Here is a 24,982-nt window from a genome sequence, read left to right as displayed (position 1 = left end):
TTATTTCACTATTGCTACTTTTGGACCAGTTGTTTTTACTATTATAATGACTTTGAGACAGGCTGTTGCTATAATTTTATCATGCATAGTCTACGGGCATAACATAACAGCTATTGGAATATTTGGTGTACTTCTAGTGTTCTTTGCGATATTTCTCAGAGTTTATTGTAATCAGAGGTTGAAATCTATTAATCAGAAGAGACTGAATTTGGAGAATAAACCATAAGTTGTAATATAGTTTTTTAATTAATTTAGTATGTAAATCAGTTAAAAACTAAACACATATATATGTATATTTGTATGAGGCTAGTAAAATAAGTAATCTGATATCTTGCTGAGTATGCATGTTGTTGAAATATTATATCATTATAAATATAGATTTGTTTAATATAATCACAGAACAGAATTTGCTTAATCATCCATAAGAGAGTTCAGTTATCAAACTGAAACCTAAAATATATTTATCTATAATGAAATATATTTATAAACCTTTGAAAAACTAGGACGGAAAGATTATTTTATGAACATCATCAGTTGATATGAAGAATTTGAAAAAACCTGAAATTATTATTGTATAATAATAAAAATAAATGTTTATAAGTACAAACACTAGTAATTGTACAGAATAAAGTTGTAATAGGTTTAAAATTTGAAAACACATACAATTTGGTGCATCTAAAGCAAACTCATCTAAATTTTTATTAATTTTACAATTAATTTGTAATACATATGTGATATAATGTATAACACATTTCTTGTTTAAAAAATGTGTTGATATACATATTAATAATATTTGAATTCATTATTGTATAAATTTAGAAACAAAACTAAAATCAAAAGTCTTGTCTTACTATCTTATCTTTGTCGAAAGTCTTATATGATCTTACCTAAAGAATGTAGAAATTGGTGAATAATAATAATAATAAATTGTAGTCTGCCCGAAGGTGTGAGAGCCACCACAAATAAATGATTTTCTTACCCTTTGTTATAAAGTTTTTATCAGTTATAAAGAAGCGTAAATTGGAAATGCACTTTCAAGTTTTTATCAATTTCTATATAAAGTTAAGTTAATTTCATTTCATTTCAAATAGCAGAAGATGCAATTTCTTAATTTTACTTTATCATTCTGAAATTGTATATTCTTCATTAGTTTTTATATCAACTTACACTAACTCCTTGTACCTATAAATCATTTATAAATTAACATTGTAATGTTTTGATAAATTTTAGTTAAACGTGTTCGAAATTTGAATATCGCGGTTCATTTTAAAGTGCCGCCATTTCGTGTACAGGTACAGTCAGTGCAAGAATTTAATTCTTACTCTTCTTTCATTTACTTATCTTTTATCTATGAGTTCAACTATATATTTAAAAATATTAAGTAATATATATTAGAGCAGTATTTGGAATATATTTTTTATTTCTATTTATATATTACATTGTTATAATGTTTTTACATAAATACTTCTAAAATGGAATTCATAATTCGCGCCTTCATGTAGTTCCCGCGCGTGGCTCATGGTGTCGCTGCCTACCTCACAATAATCGTACATTTGGCGGGCAACGCGTCGCTTTCACAATCAGTTACAAAGCGCGGCTTATACACGTCTCAAAAGACTTAAAAATATCCTGAATATTTAAATTAAATTCTGTAAAATCAGTTTCTTTCTTAATATCGAACAATGGCTGGTGGTAAGCTGGAAAAGATTCAGGAAAAGCTAAAGCGAAAGCGGTTTCTCGTTCAGCACGAGCGGGGCTCCAATTTCCAGTCGGAAGAATCATCGGCATTTGAAGAACAGAACAACAAGTCATGGACGTGTGGGGGCCACGGCTGCTGTTTACTCGGCGGCTATTTTGGAATATTTGACTGCTGAAGTTTGGGAATTGGCGGGAAACGCTTCTAAGGATTTGAAGGTAAATAATAACAAATATAGTAATAAATCAAGTGTAAACTGGGTTAGAAACGGTTACGAGCTTGTAAACAATACTTGTTAGTGCTTGTGATATGTTAGAAATCGATATTGTGATTCATAACCTCATATCTAAGTTTGGGGGGCACTCCTTGTGTGTTTACACACTCAATTTTGATGAATTCACTTGTAAAATCATCCTGTGGCGTCCATTTTAGTATAAACAATGCTTTTGAGTGCTCAAAACATAAAATATTTCATTATTCGGCTTTATAACCTAGTTTACACATTTGAGGTGCTCCTTCGGCCATTGTAGTGTCTTTTAGATGCCCACAAGCATTTTTAGCATTAATTTAGTATATACTTACTATTTCAAATATAAATCATTGTCCATAATGTTGTTTATGTTTACCACAACCTCTTATTCATGCTTGGGGGCACTTTAAGTTTATTTTCACATTTACAAACTTATATACTTCTTAATGTTTACAAGGTCCATTGAAGATGCCAACAAGCATTTTTAGCATAAATTTAGTATATGCTTGTTATTTTAAGTATAAAAATGGTTGTTGCTATTATTTGTTTATCACAACCTCAAATTCATGTTTGGGGGCCACGAAGTTTATTTTCACATTTACAAGCTCATTTTATACTAATTTCTTTTTACAACAAGCATTTTTAGCATAAATTAAGTGCATTCTTACTATTTCAAATATAAATCATGTCCATGTTATTTATGTTTACCACAACCTCTTATTCATGTTTGGGGGCACTCTAAGTATATTTATACATTTACAAACTTATATACTTCCTTATTTTTGTTTACAAGGTCACTGAAAGTGCCAACAAGCATTTTTAGCATAAATTTAGTATATGCTTGTATATTTAAGTATAAAACATGATCGTTGCTATTATTTGTTTACCACAACCTCAAATTCATGTTTTGAGGCACACGAAGTTTTTTTACACATTTACAAGCTCATGTGTATACTAATTTCTTTTTACACAAGCATTTTTAGCATAAATTAAGCGCATACTTTCTATTTCAAATATAATCACGTTCATTATGTTATTTATGTTTACTACAATCTCGTACTGATGTTTGGGGCCTCTCCAAGTTTTTTTTTCATCCACAACTCATACTTCTAATTTTTCGTTTTACAATGTTCAATTTAGTATATACTTACTATTTCCAATATAAATCATGGTCAATATTTATTACAAGTCATATTCATGCTTGGGGGCACATGAAGTTTATTTTCACTATTACAGAACTCATATGTATACTAATTTCCTTTCATAATCACCTTTAAAGATGCATCAAGCATTTTTTAGGATAAATTTAGATATACATACTATTTCATATATAATTGTGATCGATGTTTAAATCACAATCTCATATTCATGTTTGGGGGTCCTCTCAGTTTCATTTTCACATTTACAAGCTCAATTTATTTTTGCAACATCCATAGGAATGTAAACAATGTGCTTGTATATTGAAAACTTAGTATATATGTACTTAGGGTGCTCCTTGTGCTTTTATAATTTATTTAAGACATTGTAGTTTTGCTCACAATGATAAATATAGTATTCTATTAAAAAATCGTGGTCATAATTATTGTTTTTGTTTCTAACTTTGCTGGAGCACCTTTCTGAAAGCATAAACATAGATTTATGTATTTGTAACTCATTTAAATCTGCTTTTTGGTCAATTTGACCCACCTTTATAAGTTTTACATTCTATTTACAACTACAATTTATTATTTTTATTATTATGTGTCAATTACTACCATTACTAATTATCTATTACCCTCTAGGTAAAACGTATCACCCCAAGACATTTACAACTGGCCATCCGTGGTGACGAAGAATTGGATTCCCTGATCAAAGCGACAATAGCAGGAGGTGGTGTCATTCCTCACATCCACAAATCTCTAATCGGCAAGAAAGGAGGTCCAGGTGCTCCTGTAATGGTTTTAAAGTAAAAAAAACTCGGCAATTAATATAATAATAATAATATAATATAAATTTTCGAAATTTATGGGGCATTGACGATTTTATATGCATATTAGATATATATAAAAATAGATAGTTATTTCAAATGTAATGCCTGCCCCCCTCTGCCCTTTTGTTTAAAGTTTTATAGTTAATGAATTGCTGTAAGTCGATGCTCTGTACGTTGAGGAATTTTAATATAGAACTGTACTTCAATTATATCATAATTTTAAATAAAGATTTTTCAAAGACTAGATTATTGCTTTTATAATATATTGTTACAGTCGCTGATGCTAAGAACAAGTTTGTAAACATAATTTTGTGTGTTCCCCCGATGTTTTAATTTGTATTTTTAGTCTTAAGGTTAATTAGTTCAGTAGTTTTATAAACAATCTGTAATAAATATATTTTTAACAATATATACATTGTTTTTTTAAACTTCAAGACTTTCAGGGGCTTTTGTAGTAAAATATGTGTTTTATATTCATAAATATAAAAGTAGAGTAATATCAAAATAAATGTTAGAAATTTGTGTACAAATACTGTTCGTGTGATTATTAATTAATACGAATGTTAAATTGTGAACTGTTTTTGCCAGAAAATCCAGTTTCAAAAGTTTGTTATTCTGAATCATCTGACACTAAATTTGGAAAAAAAATGAGCAGATGTAATTATATTTAATTAAATTATTAAGTAACTTATAGTTCTTTGTATGCTCTTAATTCTTACATGAAATTATTAATTTCAATCTTTGCAAGAAAATCAAGTTTCCTAATTTTGATATTCTGGATCGTTTGACTCTGAACTTGGAAAAAGTATTTGTAAATGTAATTATAATTAATGAAATTATTAAGTAATTCATTAATTAAATTACTTATTGTTTTTATGTATTCTCTGACATTTTACATCAATTTATTTATTTCATTCACAGTCAATATTTGTTATTAAATAATTTATCATTTATAATCATTTATTGAAGTTTTAATTGATTTCCTAGCTAACACTGCAATATTTAAAGCAATGTATAGTGATTTGATTTGTTAATAATTATTAATTACTACTGAACTATAAATGGCATATTATTATCATATTATATCATAATTGTTCAATTTATTATTTAAACAAATACAAGCTTCATTAGAATATATATTTAAACAAATTTAATGAATATGGTAACTCAATATTTAAAATAAACCACACAAATTGCATTTGTAAAGCTATTATTAAGCGTAACTATGAATGCATGTAAATGATATTTGTTTATAACTGTTCAATTTATTATTTAAACAAAGACAATCTTTATTAAAATATATATTTACTATTATAAATGAAATAAAAGTTTAAATTTGGCAATTCTGATATTTAGAACAAAACACTTAACAAATTCTATTTGTTAGTTGTTATTAATTTATACAAGCTAAAATACTATTGAATGATTGATTTGTATATAATTTATACAAATATAATCTTTTTAAAATGTTTAATAATATCAATCAAACAAATTTTAAAGTTTTAAATATGGTAACTGCAATAGAGCAAAAAAACTTATAAATTAATTCGATTTATTATTTTAACATACACAATCTTTATTAATATTATAACATATTTATTTTATAATCAAAGTTTTAAATATGGCAATATTTAAATATTTAGAACAAAATATTTAATACTATTTATCCCAGTAAACAATTGAGTTACTCGAATAATTCGGATCAGTTGAATTTGGGTGGCTCGCTTGATTTAATTCATTTTGTTATTTTTTTTTATTTTTATTTAAATTCTTTTATATTTATTAAAAACTATGTTCTTATATGAATACAACATATGATTGCATATTGTATTATAGTTAATATTTTTCGGTTCCATACGAGTTGATTCGAATCAGGTTGTTAGGGCCTTGATTCAAATTATAGATAAAAGAAGACTAATTCGAATGATTCGAGTTGGCACATCATTAATTTAAAAAATATAATTCGGATCATTCGAGTAACCGCCGATTGATTCGGATCAAGTGAGAAACTCGAATTCGGATCAACCGGATTCGGTTGAATTCGGATGGTTCGCATGATTTTATTTATTCTTTATAGTTATTGACATTATTTTTTAATATTCATTAAAATTTACTTAGCTCTTATATGAATGCAATAAATGTTTACATATTTTCCGGTTTCATACGAGTTGATTCGAATGAAATATAATGCGATTCGTATCAGGTTGTTAAGAGCTTGATTCGAGTTGGCACTAATTTAAATTTTCGGTTTTGTACGAGTTATTTGAATCACGTTGTTAGGAGCTTGATTTGAATGATTCGAGTTGGCACGTCACTAATTTATATATATACAATCATTATTAAAATATATAATATTTATCAATTCGACATTTTTTCGTTAATATTTTCGGTTTTGAACGAATTGATTTGAATGAAGTAGAATGCGATTCGAATCATGTTGTTAGGAGTAGGAGGAGTAGGAGCTTTATTCGAATCATAGATAAATTCGAATGATTCGAGTTAGCACATCACTAATTTAAACAAATACCATCATTATTAAAATATGTATTTATCAATTCGACTTTTTTTTCGTTAATATTTTACGGTTTCATACGAGTTGATTCAAATGATGTAGAATATGCGATTCGAATCAGGTTGTTGAGGAGCTTGATTCGAATGATTCGAGTTGGCACATCACTTATTTAAAAATATACCATCATAATTAAAATATATATTTATCAATTCGACTTTTTTTCGTTAATGTTTTACGGTTCATACGATCGTATGAAACTCAGTTGATTCGATCGTAAATCAGTTGATTCGAATCGAATCAGGTTGTTAGCAGGAGCTTGATTCGAATGATTCGAATTGGCAAATCACTAATTTGAACAAATATCATCATCATTAAAATATATATTTATCAATTCAACATTTTTTGTTGATGTTTTACGGTTTCATACGATCGTATGAAACTCACTTGATTCGAATCAGGTTGTTAGCAGGAGCTTGATTTGAATGATTAGAATTGGTAAATCACTAATTTAAACATACACAATCATATACTCTTTTTTTTAATCTATGTGTACAATCATTATTAAAATATATATTTATCAATTCGACATTTTTAACTTCCCGTAGGGTAAGTTATTGTAATGGGCCAAAAATCGGAATTGAAAATTTTTACATTTCTCGACGTTTTGAAGGTTTCTGAACATTTTGGCATACCTCAGAAAAAATGGATGTGTGTGTGTGTGTGGGGGGGGTATGTATGTATGGATACAAATTTCCAGTCACGTTTTCGGGCGCACGGATCAACCGATTTGAATGGTTCAAAAAACATTCGATTCCTATCGATAGGGAAAAGAGCTGATTAGTTTTTGGCAAAAGCAGGTCTAGCCGTTTCGGGGATACGGAGCAAAGAGTGCAGAAAATAGAAATCGACTTTTTGAGAGAACGGAGCATCAGATTTGAATGACCTAAAAAACATTCAATTAGTAATGATTGGGAGAAGTGGTTATTAGTTTTTGGCAAAGGCAGGCGCAGCCAAAAAATGGCAGTTTTTGAGAGAACTAAGCGTCCGATTGGAATGATTCAAAGAACTTTCTAACTAACAACATAATTGATTTTGGAAAAAAAATTAAGATTTTTTAATTTTTTGTATATCGAAAATAATTCAGATTTTATTTTTAATTCTGACTATAGTTCTTATATACTTTAAACAAATAATTTCAACTTTGCAATTCAGTTTATATAATTATTATAAATATTAGACAATGTTACAATATATATATTAATAATAATCTATTTGAAAACATTCAGTATTCCTCGAACATTTCGTTACGGTACGGGAAGTTCCAGCAATTTGCCTTAAGGCACGATGCCACCCACCCCACTAGTTTTTTGAAAAACTTGTTTAGCTAATTTAGGCCTAATAAACAAATTTTTAAATATGGTAACACTGCAATTTTAGCACAAAACCCTTTAGCAAACCCTTTAGAAAACAAATTTTAATTATTATAAATATTAATTACTACGAAAGCATGGTTATAGCCTATATATGCATATATAAAATTAAAATCTATTATTTAAACAAATACAATATTTGTAAAATATTTAATTATTGTTATAAACAAATTAATATCCTGCAAAACTACTTTATCCGGTTCGATTAATCTCCATATTGATTAATTATCAATGATTTCCATATTGGTTTTGGGCGCACTTACCAAGATGCACTTTACAAGAACAAATCGATTTGTTAAGATGTAATCCGCGAATTACTGGTCAATCATAAAGATACATATTAATCGATTAAAACTAACAAATTGTAAATTTTATAATAAACTTTAATTGCTATATATTAAAGCATTTATAAGTCAATAAATATTTTTAAATAAATTTCGTTGCAAAAGTGCGTTGTGCAAAAATCGGGATTTGAACATGGAGATGGAGATGCAGATCGAGACTTCTTTTGTGAATACTGCGAATAATAATACTTGATTGATGCTTTTTATAGTTGCAATGTGTTACTATTAGTGGTAAGTATATGTTTTATACAAAAAATCCGATAAAAACTATGTATTTTTATCAAATTTCTGTGTTTTTTGCTCACGTGCACGTGTTTGCAAAAGGCTCCAAATACACTAATTTACGGGTTGATATGTAGCCCTATTGTTTAAATCAACTTGTTAAATATACCCTTTATGTATTGAATCATTTTGTTGCAAAAATCATCGTTTTATAATATATTTTTTGTATATTTAGATTGGAGGTTATAAATGTGCATGCGGTAAATACATAAAGCACTACACAAGGGGGCTCTCTGATGTACTCTTATGATTTCTGCAGTCTCCAGTTGATGTATTGTGAAAAATATAGTAAGTATTGTTACTGCATTGTAAATTCTGCCCACAAGTTTTGAGTCGATGAAGACTCGATGGATTTTTTTTAGGCCTTCTGTATACAAAGTACATGTAATTTTTTGTACAAAGGCTCTAATGATATATACATACTGTTTTTGGAGTCTTCAGTTGATTTATATAGAAAAATGCAGCTACTGGGCAGTAAATTGCTGTATTTTATACCCATGTGCTCGTGCTTGCAAAAGGCTCCAAATACCCTAATTTAAAGCTTAATACGTAGCCCTATTGTTTAAATCAACTTGTTAATTATACCCTTTATGTATTTAATTACTTTTTTGCAAAAATCATTGTTTCATAATTAATAATTTTGTATTTTCAATTGTAGGTTATAAACGTGCATGTTGTAAATACAGAACGCACTACACAAGGGGGCTCTCTGGTGTACTGCTACTGTTTTTGAAGTCTCCAGTTGATGTATTGTGAAAAATATAGTAAGTATTGTTAATGCATTGTAAATTCTGCCCACAAGTTTTGAGTCGATGAAGACTCGATTGATTTTTTTAGGCCTTTTGTATATAGATTTTTTTTGTAAAAGGCCTCTGATGGTATACATACTATTTTTGGAGTCTTCAGTTGATTATTATAGAAAATTGCAGCTACTGTGTAGTAAATTTCTGTATTTTATACCCATGTGCTCGTGTTTGTAAAAGGCTCCAAATGCACTAATTTACAGGTTGATATATCCATATATGGAGCCCCATTAGCTAAATCAACTTGTTAATGACACCCTTTATGTATTTAATAACTTTTTTGCAAAAATCATTGTTTCATAATGAATAATTTTGTATTTTCAAATGTAGGTTATAAACATGCATGCAGTAAATGCAGAATGCACTACACAAGGGGGCTCCCTGATGTACTGCTACTGTTTTTGAAGTCTCCAGTTGTTCAGTGAAAAATATAGTAAGTATTATTATTTTATAATACATTATCTATCATACTTTTGAGTTGATGAAGATTCTGAATCTTATCGAGACTGCTAAGTCACTTTATTTTAGTTCAGTTTATACTTAATTATATGTGGGAGCTCCAATAGAACACATTTATGATTTATGGCAACTTATATACAATATTCAGAGTCTTCAGTTAATATATATTGCAAAATTTAGTATTATTATTACTGTGTACTAAATTTTGTTCAAGTTTGTTTTGATAAAGTTTCAATTTGTTGTTTCAAGCCATCAGCTTACAAAATTATTCGTATGGGGGCTCTAATATACAGATAATATTTATGGAGTCTTCAGTTAATGTATATTGACAAAAACAGTAATTTGTTGTTAATGTGCAATAAGATTTGCTTAAGTTTTTAGTCGATGAAGATTCTGCAACCATAATAATCAATTTTTATACAATTTTCAAATGAATTCAGATTTAATATTAGTATGGGGGCTCTAAAAATATACAAATACGATTGTTGGAGTCTTCAAACAGAATTCTGTTGATATATGTTCAACAATACAACATTACTGTTCTTATGTAGTAAATTTTTCTTAAAAGTTTTGATTGATAAAGATTATCTATGCAAAAAGTATATAATTAAAAATATAAAGGGGGCTCATTTTTGGAATCATATATATTTGAAGTCTTTAGTTGATGTACGTTGAAGAAAACGTGTATATTACTGTGAAGTAAATATTCCTTAAACGTTTTGAGTATATGTAAGTTTGCAACCATACTTACTTTTTTGAGCCATCAATATACAAAAAATATTGAATTCAATAAACAATTCCTCATAGGGGGCTCATTTATAGAGATACTATTTTTATTGGAGTATTATTTGTTTAATTGCTTATATTTGCTTATGTTTTGACTCAATGGAGATTCTGCAACTGTATTCATTTATTTTTAAGACATCCAGTATACAATTTTCAAACGAATACATAATTATCACTAGTAGGGGGGCTCTAATAATATAGAGCTATGATTTTAGAGTCTTCAGTTGATATTTATTTTCAAATATTATTGTTGTATAATAAATTTTGCTCAAAACTTAATTAGGTATTGGTTGATGAAGATTACTATCCCAAAAAATGTAGAATTTAATATAGATTTATTCACAGGGAGGCTCTAGTACTACAGATATACAATTTAAGGAGTCTTCAGTTAATGTATGTTAAGAATAACAGCATATTGTTACTGTTTACCGAATTTTGCTTGAAAGTTTTGATCGAAGATGATTATTTATATGAAAAATTTAGAATTCAATACAGATTTATTCACAGGGGGGCTGTAATGAAATACAAATACAATTTTTGGAGACTTTAGGTGATGTATATTCAAAAATGCAGAATATATTATTACTGTATAGCAACTTCTGCTTAAAAGTTTTGAGTCGATAAAGATTCAATTCATTTTTTCAAGCCATCAGCATAGAAAATTATTCATAGGGGGGCTATTTTATACAGATACTGTTCTTGTTAAGACTCAATCAATGTAGATTGACAGAAACAGTAATTTGTTACTGTATAATAAGATTTGCTTAAGTTTTTAGTTGCTGAAGATAATTTGCAATCGTATGTTTTTTTTTATTATACGTAGGGGGGCTCTTGAATACAGATACTATTTTTGGAGTCTTGAATCAATATAGGTTGACAAAAGCAGTAATTTATTGTTACTGTATAATAATATCTGCTTAAGTTTTTAGTTGATGAAGATTATGCAACCATTTATTTTGTCGATCTTATATGTAGGGGGGCTCCTAAATCAGATACTGTTTTTGGATTTTAAATCAATGTACATTGACAAAAACAGTAATTTTTAGTTTCTGAAGATTGTGCAATCGTAATCATTTTTTTTTTTAACCTATCAATATACAATTTCCAAATCAATACATAACTATTAGTAGGGGGCTTTTTTAATATTGAATTTTATATGTAGGGGGGCTCTTAAATACTGAAATTATTTTTGGAGTCTTAAATTAATGTACATTGACAAAAACAGTTATTTTCAGTTTCTGAAGATTGTGCAATCGTAATCATTTAATTTTAAGCCATCACTCCATCAGTATACAATTTTTAATACATAATTATTAGTATAGGGGCTCTTTTTAATATTGAGTTTTATATATAAGGGGGCTCCTGTATATAGATATGATTTAAGGAGTCTTCGGATAATGTGTATTGAAAAAAAAATGTATATGTTGTTACTATGTTAAGTTTTTTTTTTAATTTATAAATTTATTAGTGAATAGTTAAAACTCTGTTTTAGTTTATAATAATTTATTACACAAGTACAAACTCAGTTAAATAAACATATTTGACTTTAAATCTTTATCGAGACAGCTAATGTCCAAAACTTAATTTATATAAATAATTATATGTATATAACAATTAGTATTAACTTAGATTCATTATTATAATTACAATTATTATAATAATTACAATTATAATACAATTATTACATTATAATTACAATTATTAATTAGTATTGCAATTATTACATTAATTTAATTTACTTACAATTAATTTTAATTCAGTACAATTCTAATTTAATATTAATTATTTATAACAAATGGTACAGTTATATTAAAAATAGTTCTAATTAGAATATAAACTAATATTAGGACACTTATTAATCCTATTAATATTGTTGTTATGTAGGTGAGTGATGATTCTTCGACTTCGTGCTGCTGATACTTGTTGCAGAGCCCCATCTGAAATGGTAAGGGATATATTATAATATTTTAATATATATATATATATATATATATATATATATATATATATAACAATGCATTCTGAGTGGTCATTTTTTTTATTTTTTTAAATTTTGATATTGCATGACTCACCAAATTGACTTTCAGTCATCAATTCATATGGCACAAGCATTTATCAAGAACAAGAAGTTGGAAGAGTTAACACATAAAGCTTTTTTAGATATTCATAATTTAAATTCTAAATTATGATACACTGATGATGACACAAACCTAGTCTCGAAATGTTTGTAAAATTAATATTATTTAATAGATTAGTGCAAAAAAGTGCTGTTCATATTTCTAAATTAATATTTAACCATTCAGAATACATTGTTGATGTTGAAATTTATGTTGTTAAGGGCAATACATCAATTTCAAAGATTTATATATTGTTTTTATAAATTTTTCAGACCACTGATGATGAAATAAAATTATATAGTGAAACGTATGGATTAAAATAAAAATTTATACAAACTATATGAATGTTTGAAATTGATGTATTGCCCTTAAATAATAACATATATATATTTATATTTATTAATTTTTTAATATATTAAAATTATAATTAACATAAATGGGTACATGTTAACCCTACGAGTGTCTTCTGCAAGTGACCCTGCTATACAGAACAGCAACCCACCCAGTAGCACTACTGAGTGGGCATAATAAACATATTTCATATTTTATAATTTTCCAATCAATATCAATCAAAATGTACAAATTTATAAATTTCTAAAGAACTCAAGGTTATAACAAATTGTAAATTGATTTAAAATTCCAATTATTTTTTTTTTTAATTAAAATTCTTAATAATTCAGTGATAATTTGGATAAACACTGGTTGGCGTCACTTTTACACATGATTTTATAACTTACCCATCCTCCGTGAGCGTTTATCCAAATGATTAGTTCGTATTCTACAATTTCACCAAAGGCTTCGATAAGTCTTGGTAGGGCATCTGCTTTGGATTGTTGAAGACAGTCTACGGCTAGGCCTCCACAAATACAAAACAGGGACACTATCTGAAAATTAAAGGACCACTTTCAGTAATTTTTAGAATATTTTTATGGTAGTACTATATTTGTTCTAAAACAGTTTTTGTTTAATAATTGAGTAATTTTGTTGCTTATTTTAAAAGAATTTTTATCCTAAAAATTGTAGAAAAGGCTTTAAAAGTCTGGTCATTGTCAAAAATAGAGACTGATGGAGTTCCAAAATTTCATAATTTCATTTTATTCCAAATTTTCTAACCATTACCAGAGATTTTGAAAATTGGCATATGATCATGTAACATTTATTTATTTTTCAATGTTGCCCTGGTAGTGTTGTGGCATAGTTATTTGACAAGTTGGTTTGGTTGTTCCTTGATGCGGCTTTTGAAATTGTCTGGATGTTCACTTTGTGAGTGAAAAATCTTTAGTTTTATTATTTGCAGACAATCTAAAGTATCATGTACTCAAATTGGATCATTGGATCATCAATCAGAGGTTTGCAAAAATTGGATGGTAGATAAAAGATGTTGACCAGTTTTTCTAATTTATAAAGGATCATCAGTTAGTCCTTTTTGCAAACCAGTTTTTGGTTTTGATAACCAGTTGGTGTGGTATTTTTTTTACCTTTGGCCAAGTTATTCCCTGTTTGAAAATTCCTCGTGAGACATTACACAAAATGGTGGCTGGTGCATCATTGGAAGTCAACATTGGAGTCATGCAGGCTTGTCTGGTTATATGTGTGTAGACACTTGGATGAGATCGTTCCATTTCTAAACCTATCTGCAAAAAAAAAAAATAGACAGAAATAATTTATTAAAATTCCCAAGGAGAAGTTTATGTTCTAGTCAGTTTGATCGTTTGATATATTATTATTCGTCATTCTGAATTGTTTGACATCGAATTTGGATAAAGTATTTGTAAGAAAAAATACAACCACTAATTAGACCTAAATAATTTACAAAAAAAGATCCTAAAATATTATACTAATTAGACAGAAATAATTTATAAACTTCCCCAAGGAGAAGTTCATGTTCTCACCAGTTTGTATTGTTAATTTTATGCTTCAAGTCATTCTGAATCGTTTGACATAGAAATTGATTAAAGTATTTGTAAGAACAAATACAACATACTAATTAGACAGAAGTAATTTACAAACTAACATTCTAAAATATTATAGGCTTACGAAAAGTGCAATCTTTTGTTTTTGATTATATTGTTTGTTCATGCATATAGTTAATGTAACTTGCAATATGCTAAAATGTCACTTACATCTAGTTTATTTACTTACATAACAATAAAACTAATTTAATGTATTTGTAATAAAAAGTATTGAAAATAACGCTTACCATGCATATCCAAGCCTTAGGAAAAATGTATGAGAAAACGTTATGTTAGGTTCGGACTACATGGAAAGCTTTCATGGAATTTAAACTATTTATCCTATAAAATTACTGAAAAGTTGTTAAATTGAAATTCTTATTGATTACATCGATTATTATTATCTAATTTCTGGAATTTTATGCTCTTGCTCTAAGGTTCTCAAACTTAGTTTACAACTTATTTTATAATAATTAATACTGACTGCTAACAATATCGGATAAACTTTAGCTGTAACAGCAGAGATCTCTTGACTATTTTTCTCCGAATTGTCCTGTTGGCTTATATCAGTGTTCCTCAAACGTTGAAGAGCAACACGGCGCACAGCTCGAGAACCACTGCGACGGGTTCGACCTAATACATAGCGGACAGCTAAATGTCTTCCCTGGAATAAAAGACGGATTTATGAGTATACCGAGTTGTTGTAGGGACTTTTGGTGTTAGACAATGTTGCAGATTTAAATTTTTCAAGTTTAATTTTGTACAAATTTGCTTCAAACATCATTGATATCAATCAAATGGTTTAAAAGTTACAAGAGATGTAATAAATAAATGCATAGATTTTCCAATCATGATGACTAGATATATAGACATAAACATAACAATAACAATTTTAGTGATTTTAGAGTAGACTGATTTGCTCTAGTGTCTTTTGTTGTTACAGTAATTTGTAGGTTATTTAATTATGTGCAAATTTGTCTCTCGCCACATACTTATTAATTGAATATTGTAAAAGTTACAAGAGATTCAATAAATAAATGCATAGATTTGTTAATCATGTTAAACACTAGATATAGACATAACTATTTTTGATAGTGATTTTGGAGTGTACTGAGTTGCCTTAGGGTCTTTTGTTGTTCGAATAGGTTTTAGGTCATATTAATTGAATGGTTGGAACTTTGAAGGTTACAAGAGATATACGATAAATAAATCCATAGAGTTGTCTATCTATTATGATGATGGACGTTAAAATATAACAACAACAATTTTAGTGATTATAGAGTAGACTGAGTTGGTATAGTCTTTGTTGTTACAGTATTCAATTGTGTACAAGTTTATCTTTTACCACATCCATATTAATCGAATGGTTTAAAAGTTACAGAAACGCAATCAAAAAGAGTACATTGAATGAAAATTTTAACAGCAAGTCTTTATTTAGGCTTCTTTGGGGTATACTGAATTGGTATAGAGACTTTTGATGTTGAAAAATTTTGTACATTATTTAATTCTGAACACATTTATTAGTTGCATCAAACATACTAATTGAATGGTTTTAAAAAAATAGAGCTGATATAAGTGCAAGTGCAAATTGTGATTTGCTAGGACCATTATTAATGTTCTCTTGAAATTTGAGTATACCGAGTAGTTGCTGGTTGTTTTAGTTGTTAGACAAAATTGTACATCATTTAATTTTGCACAAATTTGTCTTATTCCTCATTCACATTAATCGATTAGTTTGAAAGTTACAAGAGATATAATAAAGAAATACATAAGGTTTGCAGAGTCTATAGTTTCTGTTCTATTCCCAGTACAGTGGACTGATTGGGGCTAATTAATTAATTTTGTTAGTTAATTACCTGATCAATTATGGTCTGTGTAGGTATCGTGTGGTTTCTCCAACCCAAACCAATGGTTGTCGATAATTTTCTGGTGACTGCATCACTCACATTACTCAATCTGAAAAAAAAAAAAATATTTACAATATCTCTTGCAACTTTTAAACCATTCGATTAATATGAATGGTGTGTGAGACAAATTTGCACAGAATTAAATGTAGAATATTGTCTAATAACTAAATATGTACATCATAGGTTCCCAAACTTGTGTCGTTGGACCTCTTACACTTTGCCTTGGACATCCTATTCATCCCAAATCGATTTTTTTTTTAATTTTTGCTTGTACTAATATTTAGTATTAAACATTTGAAGTAATGATTCAAATACATATTTAAACATTAATTAATTGGTTTTGAAATAATAATAAAAAATAGATATTAACAAGTTTATTTTTAATTTCAAGGTAATTCGTTTTCGCTGATGTTAATTGTGAACAAATTTATCTTTCACCACATTCATATTAATCGAATGGTTTAAAAAGTTACAAGAGATATGATAAATAAATGCATAGTAGTAAATCATAGCAGATTCTTTTTTTGAGACGCCTTTGTGGTAAATTCATAATCTAATTCATTTAGATGACGACTTAGACGAGCTTTGTATCTGCAGCAGTAAAGACTAATTTCTTCTTCTTTAGTTGAAATTCTGAGATCTTGATGTATCAACCAATTGGGAACATATTTTGGAGCGTTAACGATTTCTTTCAAAATCTTATTTTGGAACCTTTGAAGAATAGTTATGTTCGATTTACTGGCCGCACCCCATAATTGTAGGCCGTAGGACCATATTGGTTTAATAATTTTCTTGTATATAAGGAGTATATTAGGAATTTTTTATTGTGACTTGTAATTTCCAGCCCATTTCCAGACCAATCATGATGATGATTAGTTATAGACATAAAAATATAACAAGAACAACAATTTTAGTGATTTTAGAGTAGGTTGTGTTATTAGACCCTTGGGAATCACTGATCTACATCAACCTGGAATTTTCTAAAAATGCTACAATATTGATTTTAATTCTGTCAATTCAATTTTAAAACCTTTAATTCGAGACCCTTGACCCCATATGGACCACTTTGGGAATCACTGATTTACATCAACCTGCTATTTTCTTTCAAAATATTCACAAGTGACCCCAATTCTTTCTTTTCAATTTCAAAACCTCTAATTCGAGTTATTTCTATTACTATTATTGTTTCCTTTATTTTTGGAAAATTTACCTCCGTCTTGCCGTCAGGCTGGACCCTGGTTCAGGTAGAAGTGACCCTATGCAGACTGGTATCGAGAATTTTCGTTTTGTTTCGAATTTTGGGACCTCTAGCAGATTTCCTGACATTTTTCATACTGGGAAAGAAAAGAAATATAAATATAAATTTTATATTTTTTAATAGATTTATTATAAGAAATGTTTTACTTATATTTATTATAATAAATACAGGGTTTCGTACCAGTATATATATATATATATATACTGTTTTTTTTAATGAAACTTTAAAATATTTAATACAGTTGTTTTTTAAATAATTTATACTATTATTATATATATATATTTTTGATAATTATTATATTAATTTATAATATTATATTTGTTTATTCCCATCCATATAGATCCTTCATTAGTTTCTAAATTTTTAGAAATCTTTTCTTAGTATTTTACGTATATATATATATATATATATATATATATATATATATATAACAAAAGAATAATGTATGTGTGTGACTAGATTATTATATATTGTGAGAGACAAATAGTTACATATAGAAATAAAAATTATAGAGAATGTTATTAGAGACAATAAACGAGTAATTAGAGAATTGGTGTATTACGAAGTTAACATATATCATTTTTTATATCTTATTTATTTATAAGACTACTTGAGGCTATTTATTTATTGCATATCTATTAATCTATTTAATTATTGCATGCCTATTAATCTATTTAATTATTGCATGTCTATTTATCTATATATGTATCTATATTTATCTATATATGTATCTATATTTATCTATTTAGTTTTTTATATATTGATGTTTTTTTAGGTATTTTGAGACATTTCTGGACATATAGACATTTAGTTTTTTTTTTTAAGCAAAGTTGTGAAGAAATTTTAGAACATTTTAAGATATTTTTAGTACATTATAAGACACTTTAAAACATAAGATATTTTAAATCATTTCGTTTTTTTAAAACATTCCAAGATATTTTTAAGACATTTGGAGGTATTTTTAAGACATTTCGAGGTATTTTTAAAACAATTTGAGACATTTAAAGATTTTTAATAATTGTAAGACTCAAGTATTTCTAGTCAAGAAAATTGCCGGACTTTTGTTTTGTTTTCAGTCAGACTTTTATTTATATCTTTTATCTATATACATTTTTATTTATATCTTTTTAGATCATTTTAGATATTTTTAGACGTTAGTACACGTTTTCAGATATTTTTATTTATATCTTTAAAAAATTCAACAAATTTTAGATACTTTTAGATATTTTTAAATATTCCAAGACATTTTTAGATATTTTTTAGATATTACAAAACATTAATCGAAGTTTTTCTTATAAATTTGTTAATATTAATATATTACATACATGTTATAATAATTCAATTGCTGATTTATTTATTAAACTGCTTGAAGCTATTTATATATTGTATGTATTTATTTATTGCATGTCTATTTATCTGTTTATCTATGTATCTATATTTATCTATCTATTTATTTTTATCTATAGTGTTTTCTGTATCTATTTATCTATAGTCATTTTATTCATGTATTTATAAATATATTTTTTTATATTTTTTTAGCCACTTTTTTAATATATAATACTATATAGTTATGTTTAACTATTCACGGATTTATTTATATATCTTAAATTTTTTTTATTTATTTATTAATAACACTAGTTTATTTATTTTGGTAATATTATTTGTTAATTTATTTGGTAAAATTTTGGTAACTTATTTTATTTGATTCAATATTTTTCTGGCTATTTTTTTATATAAACTTATTTATTTAAATCATATTATTATAATTATCTGTCTATTTTTGTATTTATCTATATTTATCTATTCAATTATTCATTTTTATTCATATTATTTTAATAAATAAACTAGTTTATCTACTTTAGTAATAAACTATTTTTTTTTAAATATTTTTTTTTTGGCTATTTGTTATACACTTTTTCATTTAAAACATTTAATTATTAATTGGTTTATTTATGCATATATTTATCTATTTATCCTCTTTTTATTTATCTATTTATTTATTCAACTATTTATTTTTCTCATTTCAAAAATTTTGTTTTAGAAATAATTTGCTTTATATTAATAAATAAATGAATTCATTTTTATCTATACATTTGAATAATTGTTAGTTTACCTATTTATTTATTTCTATGTTTATGTATCTAATTGGGGTATTATTTATCTGTCTATCTATTCACCTATTTATTTATATATTTATCTATTTAACTATTCATTTCTCTGTTTGTATTTTTGAAATAAGTTGCTTTTTTATTTGTTTTTTCAATTTATGGCTATATTTGTATTTATTTTTATGTATTTATCTAAATAATTTATTTATCTATTTATTCCTGTACTTATGTATCTTATTGGTTAATTATTTATCTGTCCATTTATTTATTTACACACTTAATTCTAAACTTTGTTCATAAACTGTAAATTTTTTCTTGAATACACTTCTTGTTTTTCTTCAAATCTATTTATTTTTCTGTTTATTCATTTATATATTTATTACATATTTTTATTTATTCATACATTTATTAATTTAATTATTCATACATTTATCTATTTATTTTTTTATTTATTTACACACCTCTTTTTATATTTTGGTAATACTATTTTTTTTTACTAACTACTAATTTTAATTTCTTGCATGTTTTCTTTGTATATTTCTGTTGTATATATCTATTCTAAATTATTTATATTTATTTATATATAAATATTAATAACAACTAAATTATTAATTTAATTAAATAATTGATTATATATATAAATTGTTTATAATTTGAACTTCTTACTGTGACTAAACTGTTTTAAGCACTTTTGTTCGCTCGGTGGCTTATCTTGGATAAATATAATAAAGATATACACTTTTATATATTTATATATATACATATTTATATATATATATATATATATATATATATATACAAATGTATATTATCTATAATAAAACACCTGTTTCTATATGCGTAAGAACGAACTTTGTAATACTTTTTTTTCCTAATCGATTTTTATTACTTACAACTTTTATTACCGTTTAATTGTACTCTAATAACTCTTTTTTATTTGTTTGTGAGATTGCTAATAATATTAATATATATATATATATATATATATTAATTAATTATATTATTTTGGATATTTCGATTTTTAAACTTCAGTCTCTTCTCCAAAAGTTCTTAAATTTTTCTTTCAAGTAATTCTCAAGTCACTTTTTTTTTGACTTTGTGTACGTGTACATTAGTCATATACATTTTATTTTTATTGGTTATTTTGCAGTTTAAACATTTTACAAAAAAAATGTTTTTAATATTCAATAATTTTTCAATCCTGCATTTTATTTTTCTTTATAATTTTTATTAGTCATATTTCCTAAATACAAAAGTTTTTGTTCGACAAGTGTTTTGTGCGAAATTCTCTGAATTTTATTTCTGAAAATTCTATATAATAAAATTGAAGGTAGCATAATTTACCTGTAGATCTTTTTTGGGAATTTTATATGAAGTATCGCTAGTAATATGAATACAGGGCTGCATTTTAATTATAAGTGTTAGATAAAAATAAATTTTAATTATGGTTACTGCCCAAAACTTGGTTTGTGAAAATAATTTTTTTTTAAATTATTTTTTGAGACAATTTTTTCGAGAAGAAACACTTGAAAATGTCTTAACAATTATTAGAAATCTGAAAATATACTTATTTTATTGATTGAAAGAAATAAGTGAATGAATAATGAAATAAATTAATAAATAACTTTATTTATTATTTTTTGTGAAAGATTGTTGAGAGCTGTATTAGATGCATCATTAAGAGAAATATCCCATTCAGCATCAGAATTTTTTGGATTTCAGTAAATACACTGAAAAATTAAATTAATATATATATATATATATATATATATATATATATAAAAATAAAAAAACAATATAACTGAAAAATTAATTATATATATAATAAAATAAATAGAATAATAAATAGATTAATAAATAAATTTATTATCTTTTGTGATTGATTGTTGAGAGCTGTGTTAGATGCATCATCAAGAGAAATATCCTATTCAGCATCAGTTTTTTTGAATTTCAGTAAATACACTGAAAAATTCAATTAAAATGTATTTCTAATAATGTCTTAAATTGTTTTAGAAAATATCTTGAAATGTTTTGAAATATCTTCAAGAAAAATCTGAAGTGTGTGTAAACAACGAATCTAAATTTCTACTAAACAAATTTAAATTTCTACTAAATAAATCTAAATTTCTACTAAACAAATTTAATTTTTTATTTAAAAAAAATTAGATTTCTACTAAACAAATTTAGTTTCCATTAAACAAATTTAAATTTCCATTAAACAAATCTAAATTTCTGCTAAAACATCTAAATTTCTACTAAAAAAATTTAGTTTTTTATAGAAAAATCTAAATTTATATAGAAAAAATCTAAATTTTTATAAAAAAATCTAAATTTCTACTAAACAAATCTGAATTTCTACCAAAAATATCTGAATGTCTATAAACAAATCTAAATTTCTATAATCAAATCTAAACTTCTACTAAAAAAGTCTGAATTTTTACTAAAAAAATTTGATTTTCTACTAAAATCTGAATTTCTACTAAAAACTCTGAATTTCTTTAAACAAATTTAAATTCCTATAAAAAAATCTGAATTTCTACTAAAAAAAATTTAAATTCCTATAAAAAAATCTGAGTTTCTATAAACACTTATCTAAATTTCTATAAACACTAATCTGACTTTCTATAAAAAAATTAGATTTTCACAAATAAATCTGAATTTTCATAAACAATAATCTAAATTTCTTTAAAAAAAAATAGATTTCCACAAATAAATCTGAATTTCAATAAAAAAAAATTAATTTCTATAAAAAACAGATTTCTATAAACAAATTTGTTTATAGAAATCTGTTTTTTTATAGAAATTATTTTTTTTTTATTGAAATTCAGATTTATTTGTGGAAATCTATTTATATTTTATAGAAATTTAGATTTAAATCTAAATTTCTATAAAAAAATATCTATAAAATTCTAATTAAAAATATGTAACTAATAATTTGCACAATTTACATTATGCTCGAAGGTGCAAGACCGACTTAAGTGGCGTATAATGCAAGAAATCGTATTAAGCATATGGTGCTAGCGTAATATACGGTAAATCCCATTAGTCAGTTTTAATTGGGTCCTACTGTATATTTATTTATTTACATTTATTTATTTAAACAATCAATGTCGAGCACGCAATCTTCGCGACAAACAATATGTAGTAAATATATAATTTATTCTATTCTTTTGTTTTAAATAAAGAAAAAACTCAAGACATATGTTTATCAACGAAGGCAACTACTCTTAATTGGAGAGCTGGTGGAAAAAACTTACTAAATCAAAATCGTTGACATTGATAATAATAAGAAGACAAATATAAAAGTAATAGTTTGAAATTAAAATTTCATTCAATAATAGATTATGATGAAATTGAGAAATTTATTGTTTGAGAGAATATCTATTACTCTTCTGGGTTCGATTCAGTGTTCGTTTTCGAACTGGATTGTACTTACCACAATCCAGTAAGAAAACAAACACAGGATCGGATCCAATTCTTCAAAAAGAGTGCCTTGGGGAGAAGAAGAATGCAGACGGTTGACGACGTACGCGAGAAGGGGAAATGCAGGGAACTGAAAGCTGAAGCACAAGATCAGGAAACATGAAAGCAGAATTAAATATGATACATTTTTAAATTTATCACAGTGTCTTTACTGGAAATCAAAAAATACTTGGTCTTTTACGCTTACATTGCATATTGGGACGCTGAATGGGATATTTCTCTTGATGATGCATCTAATACAGCTCAACAATAATTAAAGATAACAAATGTATTCATTCATTAATCTATTTATTCTATTATATACATTTTTGAAAAGAAAATATGTTAAAAGATTAACATTTATAAAAAGAATTTACTCTGAAAAAATAGATTTTTGAGAAACTATAAATTTTTGATAAAAATTTACTTTTTTTTTTTGAAAAAGACTTTTTGAAGAAAAATGTATTTTGAAATATTTTGGAAATTCTGAACTTTTTTTTAAAGCAATCGTACTGCTTTAACTGCATAGAGACGAAATATCAAAGCGCGTAAGCGCCGCGCCGCCGTCTAATGGATAAGCATTGGTACGGAACCCATAGGAATGTAAACAAAATTTATCCTTATTGTTAAAATCTCTTTAAAATATCTGATGATTTGATGTGCATATGTCTAATGATCATTTTTGACCGCCAGATGGCATTTTTTTGCTTTGTTTACTAGATCTCCGAAACCGCCAGACCTGTCTTTATGAAAATTTGATCAGTTCATCTTCGTAATACAAGTAAAATTTTTCTTGAATTATTCAAATCGGACGCTCCGTTCTCTTAAAAACTGAATTACCGTTTTTGGCACTTTTTGCCCCGTTTCTCCGGAACGGCTAGACCTGCCTCCACCAAAAACTAATCAGCACGTCTCCTTATCAGTACGAATCGAATGTTTTTTGAATTATTCAAATCGCTTCATCCGTGTTCCCGAAATCATCGCCGAAAATTTGTGTCCGCACATAAATACACACACACACACACATACATCAATTTTTTCTAAGGTATGCCAAAATATTCAGAAACCTCTGAAACGTAAAGATATATAAAAATTTTCATTTTCGATTTTTTTGCGATTACTATAACTTGCCCTACGGTAAGTTAAAAAATCTGGTGCTGAATGGGATATTTCGCTCGATGATGCATCTAGTACAGCTCAACGATCAATCACGAAAGATGATAAATTTATTCATTTATTAATCTATTTTTTTCTATTTATTTTATTATACATTTTAATTTAATTTTTCAGTGTATTTACTGAAATTCAAAAAAAATTCTGATGCTGAATGGGATATTTCTCATGATGATGCATCAAATACTCCTCGGCAATCACGAAAGATAATGAATTTATTTATTTATTAATCTATTTACTTATTCACTTATTTATTTACTTATTCATTCACTTATTTATTTACTTATTCATTCTCTTATTTATTTACTTATTCATTAATTTATATACTCATTTAGATACTTTTTTATTTTTTCCACTTGTATATTTATCCACTTATTTATTTATCTACTAATATGGTTATTTATCTACCTATTTATTAACTACTTCGTTTTTATTTATTTATTTAATATATTTTTTTTATTAATTTATCTCTTC

At 26.2% G+C, this 24,982-nt stretch overlaps 2 protein-coding genes across 2 annotated transcripts; one reads left to right on the top strand and one right to left on the bottom strand.

Annotated features, from left to right (window-relative positions):
• The first annotated feature begins 1,682 nt into the window (after window positions 1-1,682).
• LOC113373827 (histone H2A.V-like) lies at window positions 1,683-4,234 on the top strand. The gene is given in 4 exon segments (XM_026614104.1): window positions 1,683-1,695; window positions 1,698-1,775; window positions 1,778-1,914; window positions 3,728-4,234. Coding segments are annotated over 4 exon segments (396 nt in total). The 3' UTR covers window positions 3,896-4,234.
• Window positions 4,235-10,010: 5,776 nt separating this feature from the next.
• Window positions 10,011-17,833, bottom strand: LOC113363023. The gene is made up of 7 exons (XM_026605514.1): window positions 17,718-17,833; window positions 16,457-16,556; window positions 15,085-15,264; window positions 14,127-14,282; window positions 13,386-13,532; window positions 12,384-12,468; window positions 10,011-10,138 (listed from the first exon to the last, which is right to left on the bottom strand). The coding sequence occupies exons 1-7, from the start codon at window positions 17,831-17,833 to the stop codon at window positions 10,011-10,013; spliced, it is 912 nt and encodes a 303-aa protein (XP_026461299.1).
• Between the last annotated feature and the right edge of the window lie 7,149 nt (window positions 17,834-24,982).

Source organism: Ctenocephalides felis, unplaced genomic scaffold, assembly GCF_003426905.1.
Source record: "Ctenocephalides felis isolate EL2017-DRISC unplaced genomic scaffold, ASM342690v1 CF-g0.4_SCAFFOLD_00845, whole genome shotgun sequence".
In the NCBI taxonomy this organism is placed as follows: domain Eukaryota; kingdom Metazoa; phylum Arthropoda; class Insecta; order Siphonaptera; family Pulicidae; genus Ctenocephalides; species Ctenocephalides felis.
Note: the sequence above shows the minus strand (reverse complement) of the source record. Positions and strands in the feature narration are given on the sequence as shown.

Coding starts and splice junctions, on each gene's coding strand:
- LOC113363023 (XM_026605514.1), bottom strand. CDS start 17,833: ATGTCAGGAAATCTGCTAGAGGTCCCAAAATTCGAAACAAAACGAAAA. Junction 16,557..17,717: donor AGCCTGACGGCAAGACGGAG/GTAAATTTTCCA, acceptor TTTTTTTTTCAG/ATTGAGTAATGTGAGTGATG. Junction 13,533..14,126: donor AGGGAATAACTTGGCCAAAG/GTAAAAAAAATA, acceptor TTTAATTTTCAG/ATAGTGTCCCTGTTTTGTAT.